The following is a 26,091-nucleotide window of genomic DNA, read 5'->3' as shown; positions in this document are numbered from 1 at the left end:
TGAGACGAGCCGGTAATCCGCAACTGAGCATTCATAAGATCCCTCTGTTCCCGGTTATTGCATGTGCATATATAAAAATCATTGTTTTCGTCAGCGCATCATCCTGTGTAAACAGCACATGTGCTGTCAAGAACATGATACTATATGGGACAGTACTAAAATTTTAGCAATCGTTCTGTGCCCATCACTGTTTCGTCGCCCTTAAAGACCCCTATTCGGCTTTTATATTGCCGATCAGCAGTCGTGTCTCCCCCTTGATTGGCCTGTGTGTAAATGTATCCCTAGAGGGGGTCAGTATGCCATTTTATAACTAAATTGTTGAAGCAAGAGGTGATCTTTATAGATACAGCTTGGCCCTTCTAAATATGACAAGTTTTCCCTACAACATATTCGGGATATCTGGCTCGATACGTCATGATAGATTAACCATTGCCCTGAACTCCCATGTTGTAAAATAGCTTTTGATGTAAAGCAGCTAAGTGGAGCTGACATGCTAAGCTCGGGCTCCTTTCATGTACAGGCTTACAGGATCCTGCAAGTGTGACAGGGTCACGCTCAATATTTATCAGGTCCTCCAGAGATGAACCTCATGCAGGAGTTCAGTAAAAGGGGCTCGATTCTCATCAGTTCGTTTGCCCTGAATTGCCGGGGTATTTATGGCGGGGAAGCTTTGATGTCTAATACTAGGCTTCACCTTGCAACTTGATCTCGATATTCAAAGGCAATCTGACCTGACATTTCCCTGAAAACACTTATCGTATTCAGTGCGATTTTATCTTTACCAATCTAATAGGGGGATAATTACGGTATGTTCATCGTCTAGCATTGCCCATCAGGTTTTAAAAGATTTCCAAAAAAATAAAAAATAAAAAAAAGTGAAGTTGTAATACAATATCACTCAGAGGCGCGTTTCACATATCACAACTTCACTACGTACAATGTGGGGTGATTTTGGAGTGTCAGGAGAAAAACGCAAAACAAATCCGCAAATTTTCCGCAAAAAAAACGCGCAAAAAACGCATGCGGATTTCTGGCAGAAATTTCCGGATTTTTGTCAGGAAAATTTCTGCAAGAAATCCTGACGTGTGCACATACCCTAAGAATCTGTGCTATTGTCAACGGGAGTGGTAACACCTAGTTGTCAGTTTATGCACATTTTCTGGAGGAATAGTATAATGCAGAACTCCCAAGAAATTGTGCCTCCTCAATGTTATTTTATGAGGAATATACGTTTTTACTTAAAGCAGACATGTCAGAATGGCTGATTAGACGACCGGTCTCCTGTTTTAGTCGTTGTTGTGTTCCCCAGGATGTGACAATTCTGGATCATTTTTTCTTAGAACTTTGGATTATTTTGTTCCTTTGTTATCTCTCCTACAAATTTTGGCATAAGTTAACAAACGAATGTTTCCAGCTCGGGGAGGGGTCTCCCAAAATTTCTGACCTAGTCCAATCAGCACTCGGTGAGTAGGATCACTCTCCTTTGACAAGAGGAATGTTAACACGGAGCTGTCAATTCATTCATAAATTTCCAGCATGGATAACAGGAACAGTACAATCCAGAGTTTAAAGAAAATATTCTCCTGAATTGTTATTTCTTGGGAACACCGACATTTTTCTAAAACAGACGTATGGGGATAATTGACAGGTCCTTTTTAAAGGTTTTTTCTGTGCTTTGATGGCTGCAAAACGGCTGAAACCAGTAGAACACAATTACATATAGATCTGAGATATACTGTAGGCTTTACAGTTGAAATGTGGAATATTTCTTATGTCTGAATTTTCCCTCCTTTCTTGTCTCGTCAGACCTATACTGCACACTAGAAGTAGACTCGTTTGGCTATTTTGTCAGCAAAGCTAAAACCAGAGTTTTCCGAGACACTACAGAACCTGAGTGGAACGAGGTAAGCAGTGAGGAACATTGCCCAGACTCCTGTGCTTCTCTGAACGACTATCTTATCATATCCATACAGTCTATGTACTAGCGGACATGACAAAAAAGAGATTTAAATGGTCTCGTTAAATGGATTATCCCATGCAAGGGTCCGGTACATATACCATAATAGGACAACCATTTTCTATAGTTTTCATACCTGCTTTTTTCTACATTATTCTGTTTCCTTGTTTTCTTTTTTTTTTTTCTTAGGCTAATGTGCTGAAATCTTTCCATTAACATCACCATTGAGTTCAGTAGGATTTTTCTGATGAGAAATTAGTTACATCAGCTAGATGTTAGTTATATCCGCAGCGTTCTAGTATTTATTAAAGTATTTTGCTTAGAAACTTGAAAATGAACAATTTTAGAAGTTTGACAGCAGAGAAAAACTTAGTTACCATTTCTCTTTTTTCCTCATTTTAGGATCATGGTTGTAAAAATCTGGAATATATATTCATATAGATTTTGCTTTGCTTGTTGTCATAGTGGCCAAATTTCCTACAGGTCGTCTTATTTAACCGAAAAGCAAGTTGATGCAATTTTATGACAGAAGCGCTCCTCCTCCCATCAACATTTGTATCCTCCTTAATATATTGCAGTCATCATATTATAGAGCACTGTGCACTTACAATTGCTTATTTTGCCTTTCTACCTAGTTAATTCTTCTCTTTTCCGTTAGGTCTATGACCTCACGTGATAAATAACTGACTAGCTGAATCCTTCTAAGCTCTATGTAGAAACAGGAGGTCAATTTTCGATGTATGAGTCATAGGTCATTGCAGAAGTCCCTGGCAGGGGGTGGAGGGAGCAGCTGGGTCAGGAGGTGAAGAGGGGATGATAAATGCAGGGACAGCAGACTTCCTGTTTCTTCATAGAAGAGCAAAAAGAGAATTAACTGTGTAGAAAGGCAAAACAATCAATTGTACGTACAAAGTGCCATATAATATAGTGACAGGATAAAAACCTTTATGGGAGTGCTTCTATAAATTGACAACTGATTTTTGGGCAAAAGGCTTTTTAACCACAACTTGGAATGTGCTACTATTGTATCGATACATTGTTAGCCTAAGTTCTGCCCCTTGATACCAGCGTTATGCTCTTTTTTTTTTGGCAGGAGTTTGAAATTGAGTTGGAGGGGTCTCAGTACCTGCGTATCTTGTGCTATGAGAAATGCTATGACAAAAGCAAGCTCAACAAGGACAACAACGAGATTGTGGACAAGATCATGGGCAAGGGACAGATCCAGGTACAAACTAGGCAGAAATTATACCATGTTGTTACCAACGTCTGCTCCCTGTGTCAGGGAATCTGGTGCAGTGGTAGATTCTAGCAAGTCATTCTGTGGCCCAATGTACCTTTTGTTATTTTTGGCTCAGCCTTCATGTGTATCTTTAGACCAATAGAATTTGCATACTAGTCATTGTTTATCTCCAATTAATTTTGGATTTCTGTGATGAACATTAAACTCGACCTGTCAATATGGTTATGATAATGCTGCTAAATTCTTGTTGTGGCGCCACATTCTGTTCTTTAGCTTTCCTTTCTGAACATCCCATTTGTGTCCTCCTTAACCTAGATCTTCTGGCAAACTGTAATCAACAGGTTTCAAGATTTTTTTTTTTTTAAGCCATTCAACAAGAACCAGCACACTAGATGCCACTTCTCACCAACATGTAATAGGGCTCTAAAAGAAAAACTACTGCAAATCTTACAAACACCCAAAATAATAACCAGTGTTCCCTCGTTTCACCGGTGGTCCTTCTGGTTTTGTTTACAAGCAGTTATTGTGTGACTTCTGCAGCCACTCAGTGGCCTGGGCAGCCGTGTGCTGTCCTTAAAGTGTAGTTTTAACGGGGTTGTCCACTACTCAGTAAAATAACACAACCTACACTCACCTCTGGTGTTGTCTCTATTTCATCAGTGTTGTCACTGACTCTCCTGGGGATCTTGCAACTACCTCGCTCGCTTTCTCCAGATGCCTCGATTTGTCTGAAGGAGGCAAGAGTGAAGCCAGTGCTGATTGGCCACAGAGATCACATGACATAATGTCAGGCGATCCCCGGGAGAGCCGCTGGCAACATCGCTGGAATGGTGCCGGAATCGGAGGCAAGTATAAGACCTCATTCACACGTCCGTATTTGTATGCCAAAACCACAAGTGGGACAATCCGAGAAAAACTATAATTGAAAGATTGACATCTGTTCTGTGTTTTGACATAAAAGTACTAATAAAATGCTTCACAAAAATATTGATGTGTGAATTAAGCCAAAGTGTTATTATTTGATTGGGGGGAAACATAGGGATTCTGAAGGGGTTGTCTGAGTAGTAGACAACCCATTTGAGCATCCTGTCATGGTGCACTCATGCCATCAAATTATTTTTTTGTTAGACTATTTTTTACATATTTAGATGAATGTTCTGATATAAAAAAAAGAACATCAGGGGGCGCTATAACAAATATGCAACTGCTATGTAGAGAAACAGTTCTGTAAAAATATTTTGGCTTATTAAACAGAAAAAATGTATTTTTAATATTGTGACAACCGCTTCACGCTGTCTGTGTGTGTATGTATATATATATATATATATATATATATATATATATATATATATATATATATATATATATATATATATATATATATATATACATATACATACACATACACAGTTGTGGCCAATGGTATTGACACCCCTGCAATTCTGTCAGATAATACTCAGTTTCTTCCTGAAAATGATTGCAATCACACATTCTTTGGTATTATCTTCATTTAATTTGTCTTAAATGAAAAAACACAAAAGAGAATGAAGCAAAAAGCAAAACATTGATCATTTCACACAAAACTACAAAAATGGGCCAGACAAATGTATTGGCACCCTCAGCCTAATACTTGGTTGCACAACCTTTAGCCAAAATAACTGCGACCAACCGCTTCCGGTAACCATCAATGAGTTTCTTACAATGCTCTGCTGGAATTTTAGATCTCTCCACAGGTGTTCTATGGGACTCATTGGGTCTGGACTCATTGCTGGCCACCTTAGAAGTCTCCAGTGCTTTCTCTCAAACCATTTTCTAGTGCTTTTTGAAGTGTGTTTTGGGTCATTGTCCTGCTGGAAGACCCATGGCCTCTGAGGGAGACCCAGCCACAACTGTGTGTGTGTATATATATATATATATATATATATATATATATATATATATATATATATATATATATATATATATATATATATGTATGTATGTATGTATGTATGTATGTGTATATATATATATATGTATGTATATATATATATATATGTATGTATATATATATATATATATATTTATATTTATATATTTATTATTATTATTATAAATTGCTATGGCAAAGTTGTCCGGATCTGTGAAGTCTACTGTGCTTTGCATCCTTTCTCTTCTGTTTAGTACATGAAATACATTTTTGTATATTGTGAACATGGCGTCCGGCTCGGAGATTGATGCCTGTGTAATTTTCGGCATTCTGTGGATGCAGTGTTGTATCACATTGCCGCACGCTCTATTATCGCTCTGTAATTCCAGTGATGTAATGCATAAAGCGTGCCGTAATTGTCATGTTTCTCATTACTATTCCGCTCTGGGGGGTGTTGCGTTCGCCTCCTCTGCTGCGGTGAATCTTTGGGGAGAAGGCAGGAATGCATCTAAGTTAATTTCTTCCTGCCCTCACAGGAGATCTTGTCAGTCCATACAGCCCCTCGCTAGGCCCCCTGATATCCTATATAATTACCTCTTCCCCTTGAACTAAGGTCAGACCGGAGAGGTGCAATGTTCAGAAGGATGATGGATTTACTAATAGCGTGGGTTAATATTTTACCCTGTCCCTCTCCCAGTGTGCGGCTGGCACCGTATGGTACGTTCTTTGGGCTATTGGTTTTATTATTTTTGGTGAGGACCCTTCCCGTCTCTTCGTGTAGGGTTAATCTCCATCTCCCCAGCTGCTCCTAGATGGAAATCCATTTATTCTTGATGTTTGGTCGTAATCTGTTTTCTTAGTGATAAGCCTTTAAAGCGGAAAATAGTTCTTGTATTTAACTCCCACATTCGAGGCAACACTGAAGTCAGTTCCATTTCATCTTTTATCCTCATATATCAAAAATTAGAACGTTCTGTGCCGACACTGAGAAAAAGTCCAGGATGTGGCATGTCTGCTCATCACTAGATTAATGATCTCCGTGTCCCCTCTGGGCCATAGCCCTGATTTATAGTAAACGCCTGTCTTCTAGCCGCTAGTGGATTTGTGGAGTTTAAATGATTACTGGGACAGTTCTGGGGGTGCCAAGGTTGGGCTCTTTACCCAGACATTGGAGCTTGAAGGAGTCCGAATGTTTCCGATGTCCCGCATGAGAAGACTATTACTATAAGTGACATTTCTCCGTTGGGTTCCCTTCTGTTTTTCCGTATTCACGTTCCTAGTAGGACAGAATAACTGTTGCTACTTGTGCCAGATTTGCCATGTCTGTGCAAAAGTTTACCAGACTCAGAGGATCGGTGCAGCAAACCTGACCAGGTGGACTGGTGATCCCTCAGGTCTGGTCCTGTCATACTCAATATTTCATTTTTTATATTCATTAAAATCCTGTTTTGCAAAACTAATGATCCATAGGCTAAGCCTTCAGTAGTACATCAGTGGTGAACTTACGCTTGGCACCCCCACCAATCATCTCATGAATATGTACCGGAAGACAAGAGAAAATACCGGCACCAAATCCCCTATTTTCTGCCACTACAAATTAACCTAATCAACCTGCAGGAAGACACCGGCCAATAAAAGGAGTTTGGGTGCACACCGGAAAAAAGTTTAAGTTTGTCCAGAAAGAGGAAAAAAAGGTGGCACTCACACTATGTAAAACGTTCCTTTATTTCATATTGTAAAAAAGACACAGGACCTTCGGCACAGGACCTGCTGAAGCACAGACCGCGCGAAACGGCCGTGGTCCCATGAAGCGTCCCACCATTGTCTCGCTGCAACTTTTTTTACAATATTGAAATAAAGGAACGTGTTACATGGAGGGTGAGTGCCACCTTCTTTCTCTTTCTGGACTTCTCGTGAATCTTCTGTGGTGCAGAACAAAGTAATATAAATAGAGGATACAAAGCTCACAGAAGAGTCGCAGCCGCTTCAAGCAGCTGATAAACAGGGATGCAGAAAACCGGACCTCCACCGATCTAATATGGATGGCTGATGATGCTCAGCTATAGAACTGGAGAAGCACTGTATAACCGGTCTATAACGTTTCTTGCTCATTGTTCTCCTTCTGGTAACAGTGAAACTCTAGTGTATATTTTGTATTTTTTGTGTCGTTTCCCTAAGCTCCGCTTTCACACTCCTCTTATGGATGGATGGCCCATCTATTAGGACTAAAGGAGCGTGAAAACCATGCTGGTGTTTTTTTTATTCTTCGAGTGCTATTTTAGGTTTTGTACAAGTTTCCCAGGCATTGCCATGTCTCACTTTCCCTAAATAGCTCCCTGAGCTTATCTTACGTGTACTTTTGGTGGAATACATCTTGCGGAGTTGAGCCTGCTGGTCACGTATCGCATGTTTCAGCAGAGGACCGACATTTTCTGCATAATATATTTCACAAAGTAGGACAGGACAAACCCCGGTAGACCCAAAATTAATATATTTTAAACTACAGCTTTTCCTTAGGTAAATGTACTCGGGTATTGCGGAATTCTCGAGACTCTGTTCTTAGATCTCTGCGTTCTGCCCTTCTTATGTTACTGATACTAGAATGAATATATAAATGGACAACTGGGCGTTACTAGTTAGGGGATGTGTCCTTACATAGTCTCACACTGTCCAATCAGAGCTGGGTAAGGGATACACCCATTTTACATGTGGTAACGCCCTGTAGTCAATTTATTCTTCAATTTCTAGGAGGAATAACAAAGGAACGAGATAATGTTGACTTCTGATGAAATATGCTCCAGAAATGTTATTTCTTGGGGAAAAGTATTTAGTAAAACAGAAACATCTGCAGAGCTGGCAGATCACTTTTAAAGATGACCTATCTCCACCCGGGGGAAAGTGGCCAGTATTTATCCTTATTTTATTCCCACTGCTGCCAGATTTCATTTTTTATTATTTTTGTTAATCTGCCATACGGTTCTAGATATGTAGGGGCTTTTTTGTGCTAATTTTTATGTTTTTTGTTAGGAGGTTGGACTTTAAGGTGTAATTATGCAAAGCAGCCTTAAATATACGCCCCCAGAAAATCCTGTGAGCCTTGATTGAAACCACGGACATTAGCAGTAAATAAAAAGGCCCATATCTCTGCAACTGCATGGTGGATTTAATATAAATATATATTTATTGGGGAGCAGCGGGAATAAAATAAGAGTGCTTAGATCTAATACAGGTCCTTTTTAAAAGAAATACCAGTTCTCTCTATACCTATTTATAAGGATTCCCATTGCTCTTAGGGGAAATGATAAATTGTGTAAAATGTATCCAAGAGGAAAAAAATGTACTGTAAAGTGATAAAATGTATGCATAAATAGCAGATCCAGGGTATTTTGGTGCTGATCACCATTTTCGTGAAAAAATATCAGTGGGCAATGTGCAGCGTACCAATAATGTCATTGTAAATACAATTAGCCGACCGTTGTGTGATCGGTGCAGCGAGTACGGATAAGACCTGAGTATGGGAACCAGAAGAGCTTCACGGAATGTTACAAACCTTGGTGTAGAAAGTCTACATAATTCCGGGAATGCTCCCGTACACGTGTGTTATATCAGCAGCCCTGATGTGGAGATTTCTCATGCCTTGACATTGTTATAGACCAGGAGCTGGAGACCTTTCTGGATCTGATTGACTTGCATGTCATTAATTGGACAGATATTCTCTGCAGTAACTCTGCTCTGTCATGTATGATTGCTCACGTGGGAAGGTGGAGGCACAACGCAGTTTATGCTGTTTTACATTCATACTGTTCCTTATGTTTCTAATTATATCAGTCCCTTCCCCACTGGGTCATTATCTTCCAAAAATCCCTATATAATTAATCACATGACTGAGTTATGTAAATAATTACAGCGGATCAGCTATAACCATGGCCATCGTCATCATCTTTGTTTCAAAGGGATAATCCTGGTATTGAAGATGCTTCATTTTCTGATCCAGCCATCCTTATGGGAGATGATTGCACCATTCTGGTAGAGAAAAAGCATAATTGTCCAACAAAAAGTGCCTTGTGCCTCGATGCTGTTTTTTTCCCTCTCTATTCTGATGTTGAAAATTATGCAAACTTATATATATATCCTCCTCACCCTAAGGATTTATTCACACAGCATTTCTCCATCAATTTTTTTGGTAGCAAAAGAATGCAGCATCTTCCAGCAGCAAAACTATTGAGAACTATAACATCTCATTCATACAATTTTTCCTTGCATTTTATTTTTACCTATGGTGTAATTAAAAAAACAAACAAAACCAAAACAAAATTGCCTTATTTTCCATTCTGACATCAATGAGTCTGAGCAGCAAAAAGAAAACAGTCATGACAAAAATTGCACAGAGTGCATTAATAATGCAAAATTGCTGTTGTTTTTTTTTGCACTTTGTGTGCAGTTTTTTCCAACAACAAAAAAACGCAGCAAAAATGCCTATAAGGCCGTCTGGTTTGTGTTGGCGCTGCCGCGGTTGGACCGTGTATCGCAAATCGTGACACACGGATGTGTGAATGCGGCCTTACAATGTATTATTCTATATGTGACAATTTCCCTCTGGTCACAGGCATTGGTGACCACTTGTGACAGAAGACTCAAATTTGATACAAAACTTTCACATGGGGAATCTGTGTAGTCAGCGTTCTGTAAGAGGTGACAGCTGGTTTCCATTCCCAGAATAAAGCACGTTAGTTAGGTGAGCACCTCATATATTTTGCATTCTTGTGCAGTCCCGACTCTCACCCGGACCAGATGCAGCTACTCACAGATAACTTTTATGAATGTAAAATAATTTGTTGCCATTGAGCCAAGATACACTGCTCAAAAAAATAAAGGGAACACTCAAATAACACATCCTAGATCTGAATGAATGAAATGTTCTCATTGAATACTTTGTTCTGTACAAAGATAAATGTGCTGACAACAAAATCACACAAAAATAATCAATGGAAATCAAATGTATTAACCAATGGAGGCCTGGATTTGGAGTCACACACAAAATTAAAGTGGAATGTAATGTCCTTAAAACAAGTCAAAATGATGCTCAGTATTGTGTGTGGCCTCCACGTGCCTATATGACCTCCCTATAGTTCAACACCTGGCCATGCTCCTGATGAAGCTGCAGATGGTCTCCTGAGGGATCTCCTTCCAGACCTGGACTAAATCATCCACCAACTCCTGGACAGTCTGTGGTGCAACGTGACATTGGTGGATGGTGCGAGACATGATGTCCCAGATGTGTTCGATCGGATTCAGGTTTGGTGAACGGGCGGGCCAGTCCATAGCTTCAATGCCTTCATCTTGCAGGAACTGCTGACACACTCCAGCCACATGAGGTCAGGCATTGTCCTGCATTAGGAGGAACCCAGGGCCAACTGCACCAGCATATGGTCTCACAAGGGGTCTGAGGATCTCATCTCGGTACCTAATGGCAGTCAGGCTACCTCTGGCGAGTACATGGAGGGCTGTGCGACCCTCCAAAGAAATGCCACCCCACACCATTACTGACCCACTGCCAAACCGGTCATGCTGAATGATGTTCTCTGAAAGATCGCTCTCCACGGCGTCTCCAGACTCTGTCACGTCTGTCACATGTGCTCAGTGTGAACCTGCTTTCATCTGTGAAGAGCACAGGGCGCCAGTGGCGAATTTGCCAATCCTTGTGATCTGTTGCAAATGCCAAGCCTCCTGCACGGTGTTAGGCTGTGAGCACAACCCCCATCTGTGGACGTTGGGCACTCAGACCATCCTCATAGAGTCGGTTTGTATCCGTTTGTGCAGACACATGCACATTTGTGGCCTGCTGGATGTCATTTTGCATGGCTCTGGCAGTGCTCCTCCTGTTCCTCCTTGCACAAAGGCTGAGGTAGCGGTCCTGCTGCTGGGTTGTTGCCCTCCTACGACCCCCTCCACATCTCCTGGTGTACCGGCCTGTCCCCTGGTAGCGCCTCCAGAATCTGGACACTACGCTGACACACAGCAAACCTTCTTGCCACAGCTTGCATTGATGTGCCATCCTGGATGAGCTGCACTACCTGAGCCACTTGTGTGGGTTGTAGAGTCCGTCTCATGCTACCACGAGTGTGAAAGCACAACCAACATTCAAAAGTGACCAAAACATCAGCCAGAAAGCATTGGTACTGAGATATGGTCTGTGGTCCCCACCTGCAGAACCGCTCCTTTGAGTGTGTCTTGATAATTGCCAATAATTTCATCTGCTGTCTATTCCATTTGCACAACAGCATGTGAAACTGATTGTCAATCAGTGTTGCTTCCTAAGTGGACAGTTTGATTTCACAGAAGTTTGATTTACTTCTGTTCATATTCTGTTGTTTAAGGGTTCCCTTTATTTTTTTGAGCAGTGTATTATTTGGTATACAGTGGCATTGAAAAGTGGTCAAAATTATTGCTATTGTGAATAGTTAAGAAAGCTGAAGATGGAATGATCTCTAAAAGGCCTAAAGATAATATATAAATATATATATATACATTTTTTGGGGGGTAAAACCCTTCTAATATTAGATTAGTTGTTATCCTACTTTCAGGACCCTTCTCGCAGTAAAGGGCTGGTTGTGCTTTTGACTCTCGTGGATCCAAGCACAGTCTCCCTCAGTTCAGCTGATTGCCATGCGTTCTAGAGGTCGAAACACCTTCTGACTTAAAGTAGTCTATCTGCACTTAACTTTCAGGTAGTCGCCCCAAAATACTTACACTATATTAGTCGCACGAATCTCTGTGGCACGTGTAGTCGATGTGATGCACTGATGAGGCAGGGGCACTTGAGCTAGGATACTACCCAAACGGATGGTTGCCTACCTTTCATACTTGCGGAAATATGACATAAACAAAATGGGAGACCAGTGGACCCCACGCAACTAATTAAAAGCTGAAGTCTTAAGAGAATCCCTTTAATTTGATATTTTTAGGAACTGATGCAGCCAGAATAACGCGCTCATTACACAGTCTTGGATTTATACATACCTGGTGCCAGCACTGCTGGACTTTTATAAATTATGCACATAATGCTCGCTGCAAAAAAAAGAGTAATGGACACAATATAAACCTCTAAAGCCTGGAACTCTATGCTCTAATTGCATGTGATAACTACAGCTTGATTTTAGGGAAAAGGAATAAATATTAAAATATATCACAACAATGGGGAAAAAAAAGTCACAATTGTATGAGCTAGTCCTGGCGTAAGGGTCAAAAAGTAAAAAAAAATTAAAAATAAATAAATACATGACAGCAAAATTTATTGTGTGCCAGCTGGGCACCCATCGCGTAGGCGTTGATACTGTAGTTGGGCGTAATGTTTCCACAATGGTAGATATGTGGGCTGTTGCGCCAACACCCTGGTGCCCGATGTCATCACTTTAGTAGGTTTTTCTCCCATCGGATCCTACTCTCCGGACTCGGTGTGATCGTCCTCAGCTGGACCCACCTTGTAAATATTCATCATCCCCCTCCTGTCTTGTCCAGTAGGCAGGAGAGGAGCGGGACGTCTGGGGCCTCAGCTGTGCCTGGCACCGGATGATTAATGATCCTCCCTGTGGTATCTCGGCCTCAGCTCATTACTTGGGCCACGTGCACAGGGTTTCGCAGGAGGTGGCACATCAAGAAGCTCTGCTACTTAAGGATGCTTTTATGAGGCTCTTGGACATTGTTACAATCCCTGATCGGAGAAGAGCACATGCTGTATCATTACACCAGGGGTCTGGACACTTCTTGTTTCATACTTAGTATTTAATGATCCAACATGTGCTCGACACCGACTATACCAGGAACCTGTTAATCAAACGTAGCTATCCCATGTGCCTCCAGAAATCATCCGGAATATTAATCTTTAGTGTCTGTAAGCGCCAAGGAGTCAAAAATAGAATTTATTTTTTTTCTTTTATACTGCGCAGAGTCACTGTGGGAAAAATCGCCAGTTGCCACGTTGCTATGTCCGCTTTGCGTGGGCAAAATGGAGAACTAAACTTCCCATATATCAGCTTTCCGGTCATAGGAGTTACACAATTACGGTAGATTATAAAATAATCATAGCATGTTAAAAAAAAAAAAAAACTGCAAATATTGTTACAGAAGCCGAAATAAAATGTTTAGAAAATTCCTAAACATCACACATATAAAGTCGATACATGTACCTATGTTTAGTGAACCTGGTCTTATGTTGGAGGAGAAAGTCCACAAAGAACTCTGGAATAGTAAAAGTTATGGCCGATCAAGACTAGACTATCACGCTTAATTGTAAAGTGCTGCGGAATATGTTGGCGCTATATAAATAAAGATTATTATTATTATTATCACAGTCTGAATAGTGTCATAAAAAACTCAGACCACCAGCTTTCATCTCAATACTCCGACCAGGTGGTTCTTCTAATTGGGTAGCTTCCATTAGAAGAACAGCCTTCCCAATGCTCAAGATGTTCTCCAGATAGATGGTGGGTATCTCTATAAAACAGAGTAGGCAAAACAAAGTATAAAACTATTCACAGATGTATTTATTTTTTGTTCTAAAATGAGAGAAGACTCACAGTAGAGCATGAGATAATCAGCACATCAATATAATCCATTTTTGAAAAACGATACCATATTCTCAGGGGCCTTCCTGATCCAGGGTTTCGCCCTTTTGGCTTGATCAAAGGTCACAAGTTTGCTGTTCCTCCTTAATTGTAGGAAGTTAGGATTAGATTAGATAATTTTCTACATGGATTGTAATTCTACATTAATACAATGATCAAGAAATGATTTGTGCATCTCTTCCATCAAAAATGAGGAGCATTCCCAGTGCACACATCATTACCTATAGATTTTAGTGAACGTTGGCCTTTTCTATAACCAATCTATTGCGAGCTGTCGTCATGTTCCCATACCAATGCAGATTTCTCCAAGAATCCACAGCAAATCGGCATCAAAATTTACAAAACATGTGGGAGTCATAGATTTTGATAAGATCTTTCTGTAAATTTCCATATATGTATTGTAAAAGGGTAAAATCCACTGCAGGTCAATTTTCTCATCGGATATTTTCTCTTCAGAATGTGGATGGTGTTGGTAAAATCTTTACGCACAATCTCATTCTAACAATACGCGACATATCGCCACGTGTGAACATCGCCTGGCGTGTGATATTGTCAGTATTTGATAGTGAGATGTATAAGTCCTGTATAATGTTGGTATATTGGAGTGATTTATGGGCTCTGCACATGTTGTGCATCAATACACTCATGAGGTTTCACATTGCCCTTGAAAAACAGTCGGAATGTGACCTTTGCCGTTTATTTGAATCCATTTTAATACTGCACCAAACCTTCTGTGTGTGAAGTAGTAGCATTTATATGTGAGCAATCGTGGATCTTGTGCTCAATACTTGAATATTATAAGAATATTTTGAGTGACAAAAAATGATTTATACTAAACCTCTGCCCTTACTATATTCTTGGCTCTTAACATTATACAGCTATTTTATTATTCATGGGCTCCCATTATTATAAACTGTCCAGACTTCATGTTCCGCCCATGTCATGGGGGCAGCAATCGCGTTCCTGGAAATGATATTTAAGAGGCGAGTATTTTCTTCAAGGTGACACAAGATGTAATCATTTTGTCACCGCTATCTCAACATTTTTTTGCTTGTTTTTGACCTATTTTGTGCTTTTAGGTTTCAGATATTACAACCTCTCTTGACCATCACTGGTGGTCTGTTAGTGTATACAAGGACCCTAATAATGAGCAGACCTTTCACCATGTGCCTCGGTATGTGATGTACGTGTGGCTAGAACAGACCCTGGAGTCATAGATGGGACAACACGCTGTCTAACTCACTGACACCGCTGTCATCTCTGCCCCCCCCCCTCCGCGCCTTGCTGTTATGCTAGCAGATTGGGGTCTTGACCTCTTCCCCTACTCCTATAAAGTCATGTTTAGACTAAGTGCTTACACTGCCAGTCGTCCAATAGTACTGAGGGGACTGTCGTAGTAATGTATGGAGGGGGCCGGAGATGTGCTTGGAGTGGAGCTACATGGGTGGTTTGTGAGCGTCTTCAGGCTTCATATGGAAAAGCATGGCGAAATTAATCTGATCAGTGTCGTGTGCTGTGTAAGATGTGGGTGTTCTGGATTATTAATGTGGAAACTAGACTGACTCATAGCGGGTTCCACAACTTCCTTGTTCCCCTACTGTCAGAGCTGCTTTTTCAGGTGTTTTGTACATGGCCCGTGTTGTGTATCAGTATTTTTGTTCAGTTTTCCATCAGTATTTGCAAGAAAAAAGTAGAAATGGCTCAAAATGACAGAATAGATGCGCATATTTGTATTGCACATTCCTTCTGAAAGACTATAAAGCTGACCATAAACATTAGATAGCTGTCAATTGAACTATCATTTGGCTCAGCGCTGTGGAGTCTGAGTCGTGGAGTTGGTATAAAATGGTCCGACTCGGATTCCTAAAATATATAATAAATTGGGTGTAGTAGTACAATGCAGGATGTGCTGTAAATGTTTTCATAAGAATTTGGGAAAGTTATGAAATGTAAATGTCTGTTCTATTCCTGATCTAAGGATCTCGGCTTTTAGTTGAGATGAATCTGTGCTGCACTTTATGCACATGCTCAGGAGGGACCAGTGCTGTGGAGTCATAGTGTTGGAAATTGGGGAGTCTGAGTCAGAGGTTTGGCTTACTGACACCACAGCCCTGATTGGACTGATTGATCTTCCCCCGACTCCCCCATATAAAGGAACGCTCTGCTCGGCCAAGCGCTCCCAAGATTCTTTATGAGAAAGCCACTGCCACATTGGCTTACCTCCTGGAAAACCAGGGGATCCACCCGATCCTTATGTCCCCGATATACAGTGAAGGAAATAAGTATGGGCAAGACCAAAGAGCTTTATAAGGATGTCAAGGACAAGATCATAGACCTGTACAAAGCTGGAATCGGCTACAAAACCATAAGTAAGACGCTGGGTGAGAAGGAGACAACTGTTGGTGCAATAGTTAGAAAATGGAAGAAATACAAAATGACTGTCAATTGACATCGATCTGGGGCACCATGCAAAATCTCATCTCATGGTGTATCCTTGATAATAAGGAAGGTGAGATCTGAAGGCAGCTGGGACCACAGTCACCAAGAAAACCATTGGTAACACATTATGCCGTAAAGGTTTAAAATCCTGCAGTGCCTGCAATGTCCCCCTGCTCAAGAAGGTACATGTGCAGGCTCATCTAAAGTTTGCCAATGAACGCCTGGATGATTCTGTGAGTGATTGGGAGAGGGTGTTGTGGTCAGATGAGACAAAAATTGAGGTCTTTGGCATTAACTCAACTCACCGTATTTGGAGGAAGAGAAATACTGCTTATGACCCCAAGAACACCATCCCCACTGTCAAGCATGGAGGTGGAAACATTATGTTTTGAGTTGTTTTTCTGCTAAGTGCACAGGACTACTTCACCGCATCAATGGCAGAATGGATGAAGCCATGTACTGTAAAATCCTGAGTGACAACCTCCTTCCCTCCATTAGGACATTAAAAATGGGTCGTGGCTGGGTCTTCCAGCAAGACAATGACCCAAAACATACAGCCAAGGCATCAAAGGAGTGGCTCAAAAAGAAGCACATTAAGGTCATGGAGTGGCCTAGCCAGTCTCCAGACCTTAATCCCATAGGAAACATATGGAGGGAGTTGAAGCTCCGAGTTTCCAAGCGACAGCCTCAAAATGTTAATGATTTAGAGATGATCTGCAAAGAGGAGTGGACCAAAATTCCTCCTGACATGTACGCAAACCTCATCATCAACTACAAAAAAGTCTGACTACTGTGCTTGCCAACAAGGGTTTTGCCACCAAGTATTAAGTCTTGTTTGCCAGAGGGATCAAATACTTATTTCTCACTGCAAAATGCAAATACATTTATATAATTTATACAATGTGATTTCCTGGATTTTATTTTTGATATTCTCTCTCTCTCAATGTTACAATTAACCTACCCTTTAAAATTATAGACTGTTTGTCTTTGTCAGTGGGCAAATTTACAAAATCAGCAAGGGATCAGATACTTATTTCCTCCACTGTAATCTGTCATGGGAGAGTTGGGAGGCTCCTATACACATTACATGGTTGGGTTCGGATGAATTTTATCTAATGTGTATGGAGGCCTTGAGTCCTCAAGTAGTGAGTGCATTTCCCTCTCCTTTTGGCATTTCTCTTTATCACATTAGAGAAGGCAGATTATTCTGCCTTTCCGGTGGCTACGCTGGAATGTTAATGCTTTGCAGGGTTTATGGGGCGAGATGCATACCATCCCTGTTTTCTTGCTTTGCTCCGCTGTCATCTTAATGTATTTAACAAAACAGCCGCCATGCTCCGGCCTCTTATTTCTTGGAGAAAGAGCAGCATATGTGTATATGACTTTGAGGTTTCCCAATGTGTTGGAGAGGGCGATTGAATAATATTTGCTAATCAATTCTTCAATCAAGTTTTTTTTTTCATGTATCTTTTAGGGTCTTTCTACATTATTATGTTACATGGTCTGTGAAGGCCATGATTGATGTCATACAAGTTTTATTGATTAAATCAGATGCATGAAACAACAGACTTTGCAAGTACGGTATACATTAAGCAGCACTAAAGCAATTTTATTGATTTTACTCACTCACTTATTTATATAGTATCATTAGTGATGAGCGAACGTGCTCGGATTAGGTGTTAGGTGTGCAAACAGAATGCGGTGTGCTAGAAAAATAAGTCCGAGTACCCGTGGCTGCATGTTTCGTGGTTGTTCGACAGCCGCAACATATGCAGGGATCTTCCACTCGTTAGGTGACACCCTGGGAATTATGCTACTTTAATTTGTGAAGAGCAGACGTGCACAACTTTTTTTATTTTTTTGGCCAAGTCCCAAATTGTGCGATTGTACCAAGGTCTACATAAAATTTAAAATGATATTCTGATCAGAGTTATATATTGACAGTACTGTTAAAAAAAACATTCTCTGCACCAATATTTAGCACTTCTGAAAAAGTCAAGATGAGCACACAATGAGCACCGCTATCCCCATAGTTTGAAACTTACTGAATACAGAGGAGTCAGATGGCTGAAGGCCTCGTGGAATGGCATTGCAGGCCACATGTAGCTTCCTGGCCACAGGTTGTACATTGCTGAGGAAGAGGGTCAACATCTGTCACTAGAACTTACTGTGAGATGAAACTGCATTCTGTACCACTGAAGTTTTCTACAGGGGGAAACCAGTATCTGATGTCACAGATAATGATGATGACTGCACAGCTCCAGTCACACAATTATAATGTAAGTTCAGACCCCCTGACTGTACAAATATAAAATACATAATATATTATTAATACTGATCCTGCCAAAGGAATGTCATTATATTGTCCTCATCAAAGGGGTTGTCCTAGATCAGAAAATCATGGCTGCTTTCACCTGTAGAAAGTTATGGTACTGATTTTTTTTTTTAAATATAGAAAGCGGCCATAATTTACTAATACTAAAATACCTGGTTTGATATTTTATATTTTTCTTTTATTTAATTTTCTTGGAGGATTTATAATCAGTACAATTTTTCTGTAGACTATTTAAAACTATTTGTCTCTGCAAACCATAAAAAATGAACACTGAACGGCTTCTTTTCCTTTTTCCTAACTCTTTGCCTGTACATTTCATAATAACTCATTTTTGTTTGGTGCTGGGCTGTTGGGTGTTATGTTGCATACTTTCTGGAGATTTGTGCCTGTGACTGGTTCCTGCCAAAGTCTCTCTGGCCTCTTTCGCTGCCATTTCCGATTTTGACCCATCTGGGACAGGGGTCTGCAATTGAAAGCAGATGTTTCTTACGGGTTTTTCTTCTTCTGGATTTTTTTTTTTTTTTTTAATGTGGATTTCATTTTTTGATCACATAGTTTTGTGCTTTAGTCTTTAACCAGATTGTGCAGGATTTTGTTTTTTTATTGCATGATTCTACCAATAAAGTCTCCGTATCAGTGTAGTGCCCCCTCCTCAATATCAGTGCCAGTCTTGTGTGTAAAACGGGAACATTTTCTTTCTATTTTAATCAGAATGGGAACAGATCCCAGCAGAGGTAATAAGTGAGGCGTTCACAAGCTTTTGCTTTCGGGAATATTTTCCTTTTTACCTCCTATTCCTCTCAGAAATAAAAACTGAATGGAAATGGAACCTGTATTACACCTACGGAAACAAAGCCTTATTCATTATCTGCCGCCTATAAACCAGTGAAATCTTTGAAGATCTGTGCACAGAGCATGTTCACACGTATCAGTCCTAGCCCCCGGTGGTGATCAGAATCTCACAGCATAAGTGCTCGAATCAATGCTATTATTTGCAGAAAATAAAAAAATAATTGCAGTGTACATTGAAGGTTTACATCATGAGAATTTCCTGATGTTAATGAAGTGTGACCGTGTAGGTATACACTGGTATAAATTGTCTGTGGGTTCCAACGTTAAAGGGGTACTGCCATCTCCAAGATCCTATCCCAATATGTAGTGGGTGAAATCAGAATAAAATTCGCAAATACCTTAAATTAGAGATGTAGTATAGTTCTTCTGATTTGTTATGTCACTTACCCCATGTGCAGGGCTTTGTAGTAGCTAAGGTATCCATGGTTATGACCACGAACAGCTAACTGTCACTATATGAGTGGCCATAACCATGGATACCTAAGCTACTGCAATGCTCTGCACATGGGGAAAGCGACATAGCCCATCAGAAGAACTATACTACATTTCTAATTGGAGATGTTTGCTAATATTATTATTATTACACCTAATACATATTGGGATAGGATCTTAGAGATGGGAATACCCTTTAAATATATATGAGACTTTCTGCTTCAAATCCTCTGCACAACGGTACTTTTATGATTACATGATTTAATGATTAAAGGGGTAATCCACTTTAAATAAAATGTCTAGGTCCATTCTTAGATCGTTTCTATTTAACGCACTAATTTAAGTCTCTCTCCAATAATACACTGATGCCCTCGTTTTACTCTTGGTCCTAAGTCAAGGTGGCTTCACTTCTGACCCTGTGCTTGACACAGCAGAGAGAGTCATGTGCTTGACACAGCAGAGAGAGTTATATGCTTGACACAGCAGAGAGAGTCATGTGCTTGACACAGCAGAGAGAGTCATGTGCTTGACACAGCAGAGAGAGTCATGTGCTTGACACAGCAGAGAGAGTCATGTGCTTGACACAGCAGAGAGAGTCATGTGCTTGACACAGCAGAGAGAGTCATGTGCTTGACACAGCAGAGAGAGTCATGTGCTTGACACAGCAGAGAGAGTCATGTGCTTGACACAGCAGAGAGAGTCATGTGCTTGACACAGCAGAGAGAGTCATGTGCTTGACACAGCAGAGAGAGTCATGTGCTTGACACAGTAGAGAGAGTCATGTGCCGACATGAAGGGCCTACCATGTGCAACTGGAAAAAGTGGAGACACCCGTGCTGACAGTAGTAAAAGATGCAGTGCAAAAAATGTGAAGGTATAAATGCGGTTTTGTTTTTTAATTTATCAACGCGTTTTGAAGCACACCTGCTTCTTCCTCAGGACAAACCACATAAGTAGTCCTGTCTGATTGCTCATTTCATTAGCTGAGCCAGCCTCCTTCTCTGTCTATACAAGAGCAATGAGGAGGTGGCTGGCTGAGCTACTGAAGCAAGCAGTGAGTAGGGTACACGTGACTCTGATGAAACCTTCACACCGGAAACTTTCTCCTATACTGAACACTGGGCAAGAAGTGGAGCTGCCGAGGCCAAGGGCGAGACGGAGACATCAGTGCAGCTTTGGAAACCGTTGTCCAATAGTAAATTATATAGAATTACACCAAGAACACATCAAAACTTCAATAAAGTGGATGATCCTAAGACCCTTTTAATCATGGGCAGAGGGTTTGGAGCTCTGTCTGAAAAACTGAGTCCTGACCAGGGTGCTGATACTAACCCCACATAACATACAAAGAAAAAGTGGGTATTTTAAATTCTTATTTTTGTAGTCTCTTCTATACTTTATCCACAGTCACTCAGAGGCTCCGCATACCTCTTGGACACCTCGGTGCAGACATGGCATCATAGGTACAACGTGGCGGTCATTTTACATTTTACAGGGAATAGCTTCATTTCATAGTTTCCTTCATTTCCTTAAATCGTCTATTCTCCGCTAGCTAAGCAGATTCCCTGAACAAATGAGATTTCTCTCTTCCTTTATTTACACTGGATTGAGCCGCCTGGCAGTTCATTCTTTGTCAGGGCTTCAGAAGGAAAATGTATGGAGCAGAAGAACCGTAGAGGTTTTGTCTGGCCACTGCCGCTGTTATCAGTTACAGTCAGAAGCCGGTATCACGAATGGCAGAAAATCCCCATCCATGAAAGGTGGCAGCTAAAGAGGCAGCTGCATGTGTACAAATATACGGTACCCGTCCCACCACAGCAGAGCAAGGACGCTCCATCAGTCCCCTGGCTCCTCTGCCTTGTTATAGACAGTAGCCAAATGTGCTAGTCGTAGTCGAAAATGACTCCTTTAATACTAGAAAGGCGGACCTGTAGTTATACAACTTTTCCATATTTATGAAGGTTTGTTATATGTTGTACAATAACACTGCAACGCTAAAAACCTATTTCTAGTTGTACACAGTAGTCAACTGCTCCGGACAGTCCGTCTGATGCATACGGGGTCCACCAGAAAGGGGATATTCTCTCCTAAATACTGCAGATTAGTCACGTCACATTTGCATATATGATCCTCATCTTTTAACTGTATGCAGTGGGGGGAATTAGTATTTGATACACTGCTGATTTTGCAAATTTTCCCACCTACAAAGAATGGAGAGGTCTGTTATTACCGTATTATCGTAGGTACACTTCGCCTGTGAGAGACAGAATCTAAAAACAAAAACAGAAAAATCCCATTGTATGATTTTTAAGTACCGTATATACTCGAGTATAAGCCGACCCGAGTATAAGCCGACCCGAGTATAAGCCGACCCCCCTAATTTTGTCACAAAAAACTGGGAAAACTTATTGACTCGAGTATAAGCCTAGGGTGGAAAATGCAGCAGCTACCGGTGAATTTCAAAAATAAAAATAGATGCTCCATACCGTTCATTATGGCCTCATAGATGCTCCATATAAAGCTGTGCCACATATAATGCTCTGCACCGTTCATTATGGCCTCATAGATGCTCCATATAAAGCTGTGCCACATATAATGCTCTGCACCGTTCATTATGGCCCCATAGCTGTGCCATATAGTGCTCTGCACCATTCATTATTGCCCCATAGCTGTACCATAGAAAGCTGTGCCATATAGTGCTCTGCACCGTTCATTATTGCCCCATAGCTGCGCCATATAGTGCTCTGCATCGTTCATTATTGCCCCATAGATCTACCATAGAAAGCTGTGCCATTGCTGCTGCTGCTGCAATAAAAAAAAAATGACATACTCACCTCTCTTGCTTGCAGCTCCTCAGCGTCCCGTCCCGGCGTCTCTCTGCACTGACTGATCAGGCAGAGGGCGGCGCGCACACTATATGCGTCATCGCGCCCTCTGACCTGCACAGTCAGTGCGGAGAGACGGGAAGATGGAGCGGCGCCCGGCGTGTGGAACGCGGACAGGTGAATATGTAATACTTACCTGCTCCCGGCGTCCCGCTCCTTCCCCCGGACAGCTGGTCTTCTGTGCCGCAGCCTCTTCCTCGATCAGCGGTCACCGTTACCACTCATTAGAGAAATGAATATGCGACTCCACCCCTATGGGAGTGGAGTCCATATTCATTTCTCTAATGAGCGGTCCCACGTGACCGCTGAACAGGGGAAGAGCTGCGGCACCCGGAGACCGTGGGACTGCAGGGACAGTGCCAGGAGCCCCGGAAACAGGTAAGTATGCCTCAGCGCCCTCTCCCCCTCACCCGCCGACCGTGACTCGAGTATATGCCGAGAGGGGCACTTTCAATTTGGGCTGAAAATCTCGGCTTATACTCGAGTATATACGGTAATTAATTTGCATTTTATTGCATGAAATAAGTATTTGATACAATAGAAAACAGAACTTCATATTTGGTACAGAAACCTTTGTTTGCAATTAGAGAGGTCAGACGTTTCCTGTAGTTCTTGACCAAGTTTGCACACACTGCAGCAGGGATTTTTTTTCGACTCCTCCATACAGATCTTCTGCAGATCTTTCAGTTTCCAGGGCTGTCGCTGGGCAACATTGAGTTTCAGCTCCGTACAAAGATTTTCATTCATGTCTGGAGACTGGCTTGGCCACTTCAGAACCCGCTCCTCAGTTGCTCTGGCTGTGTTTCAGGTCATTATCATGCTGGAAGACAGAGCCATGACCCATCTTCAACGCTCTTACTGAGGGAAGGAGGTTGTTGGCCAAAATCTCATGATACATGACCCCATCCATCCTCCCTTCAATATGGTGCAGTCGTCCTGTCCCCTTTGTAGAAAAGCCTCCCCAAAGTATGATGTTCCCCCACCTTTCTTCACAGTTGGGATGGTGTTCTTGGGGTTGTACTCATCCTTCTTCTTCCTCCAAACCCAGTGAGTGGAGTTGATACCAAAAAGTTCTATTTTGGTCTCATCTGACCATATGACCTTCTCACATGCCTCCTCTGGATGATCCAGATGGTTATTGGTGAACTTCAAACTGGCCTGGACATTTGCTGGTTTGAGCAGAGGGGGACCTTGCGTGTCCTGCAGGATTTGAATTTGTGACGGCGTAGTGTGTTACTAAGGCCGGGGTCACACTTGCAAGTGTGATGTGAGAAACTCACGTGAGTCTCTCACATCAGTACCCAGCACTGCCGTCGGCACTCGGGACTGGAGTGTGCGGCTGCATGTATTTCTATGCACCCGCACACTCTGGTTCTGAGTGCCGGCGGCAGTGACGGGTATTGATGCAAGAGACTCGTGCGAGTTTCTCGCGTTACACTCGGAAGTGTGACCCCGGTCTAACAGTAATGTTTGAGACTGGAGTCCCAGCTCTCTTCAGGTCATTGACCAGGTCTTGCAGTGTAGTTCAGGGCTGATTCCTGACCTTTCTCAGAATCATCCTTACCACGCGAGGCAATAAACATTTGTTCTACAAGAACAGTCAATACTTCAGACAACAGGTTGATTCTGGGCCTACACAATTTGTCTGGCTAATTAAGATACAATGCTGTGTCTTCACACTTCCATTTTCTAATATTTGTGCCAACAGTTGTTGCCTTCTCACCAGGCTGCTTTCCTATTGTCCTGTAGCACATCCCAGCCTTGTGCAGGTACAATTTTGTCCCTGGTGTCTTTAGACAATTCTTTGGTCCTGGCCATGGTGGAGAGGTTGGATTGTGATTGAGTGGGTGGACAGGTGCCTTTTATACAGGTAACAAATTCAAACTGGTCTTTGAGAGCCAGAATTACTGCTGGTTGGCAGGTGATTAAATACTTATTCCATGCCATAAAATGCAATTTAATAATGTAAAAATCATACAATGTGAATTTGTTTTTTATTTTTAGATTCCGTCTCACAGTTGACGTGTACCTACGATAATAATTTAAGACCTCTCTGCTCTTTGTAGGTGGGAAAACTTGCAAAATCAGCAGAGTATCAAATACTTATTTTCCCCCACTGTATATGAGGGGTGGGAGTCATGGCTGGATCCACACAGTGATTTATAGAATTAGGCCGGAGTCACACTTGCGAGTGCAATGCGAGAAACTCGCGCACCAATACACGGCACTGCTGCCGGCACTCGGGACCAGAGCGTGCGGTTGCGTGTGTGTGACCTCTGCCTTACTGCCATTTTTAGGTCAAACCCAGCATATGTACGGGTTACAGCTTTTATTCTGGCTTTATTTAATCCAAAAAGTTAGAAACCTCACACTTTTTTTTTTTTTTTTAAGCACCACTCCAGTGTTTTCATTTTTTTTTTTTTAATTTGCAGCACTGGCTTGGTGCAACTAATGTAAGTTCCCTGCCCTTAGTATTATACTGGTGCAATCCACCGCCTTCATTTTGTATTGTTGCCTCTTGGTCGTCTTCCGCTGGTTGTGACCTGCCGGATCGCTGAGTCTTTGCTAGATGGTCCAGAAGGCACAACTCAGAGTAAGTCTATGAGAGCCAGAATGGGGGGGGAGGGGCTCTCATAGACTTACATTGATAGATTGACCGGAAGTCAGAGGTAACAGTCAATCAGAAGTTGCGTGAAGGAACAGATGATTGGCCTCGGGGAGACCAAAACATCCAACACCGCGGAGACACCATCACGTGTTTCTCAATGCAGTGATCCAGAACACTGCCCCCATCCCTTATGGGAAATATGCAAATGCATGTAGGATAGCTGCGGAGACACCATCACGTGTTTCTCGACGCAAGCAGTGAATAGCCAGACCTTTCCCCGGGAGGGAACAACCACAGGAAGGGCAGCATCCAATAAAGGAAAACATCCAATACAGGAAAACCACCTATGCCAAGCATGGTATCCATCCACAGACAGCTGTTTCGGGGTGTTTGCCCCTCATCAGTGTGGAGTAGGAATCTGGCTATTAAAAGCAGTGCCTAGTAAAAGGCTGTGAAGGAACAGATGATTGGCCTCGGGGAGACCAAAACATCCAACACCGCGGAGACACCATCACGTGTTTCTCAACGCAGTGATCCAGAACACTGCCCCCATCCCTTATGGGAAATATGCAAATGCATGTAGGATAGCTGCGGAGACACCATCATGTGTTTCTCGACGCAAGCAGTGAATAGCCAGACCTTTCCCCGGGAGGGAACAACCACGGGAAGGGCAGCATCCAATAAAGGAAAACATCCAATACAGGAAAACCACCTATGCCAAGCATGGTATCCATCCACAGACAGCTGTTTCGGGGTGTTCGAGGCCAATCATCTGTTCCTTCACAGCCTTTTACTAGGCACTGCTCCTAA

At 41.9% G+C, this 26,091-nt stretch overlaps 1 protein-coding gene across 7 annotated transcripts in view; it reads left to right on the top strand.

Moving 5' to 3' along the window:
• Positions 1 to 26,091, top strand: part of ABR (ABR activator of RhoGEF and GTPase) — a 430,921-nt gene that overhangs the window by 350,163 nt on the left and 54,667 nt on the right. For all 7 annotated transcript variants that reach the window (XM_077294251.1, XM_077294253.1, XM_077294252.1 and 4 more), the window contains 2 exons: positions 1,807 to 1,904; positions 3,051 to 3,182. In XM_077294251.1, coding sequence (XP_077150366.1) covers positions 1,807 to 1,904; positions 3,051 to 3,182 — 230 coding nt within the window. The remainder of the gene's footprint in view (positions 1 to 1,806; positions 1,905 to 3,050; positions 3,183 to 26,091) is intronic.

Source organism: Ranitomeya variabilis, chromosome 3 (assembly GCF_051348905.1).
Source record: "Ranitomeya variabilis isolate aRanVar5 chromosome 3, aRanVar5.hap1, whole genome shotgun sequence".
Lineage (NCBI taxonomy): Eukaryota > Metazoa > Chordata > Amphibia > Anura > Dendrobatidae > Ranitomeya > Ranitomeya variabilis.
This window is presented reverse-complemented; position numbering and strand designations above follow the sequence as displayed.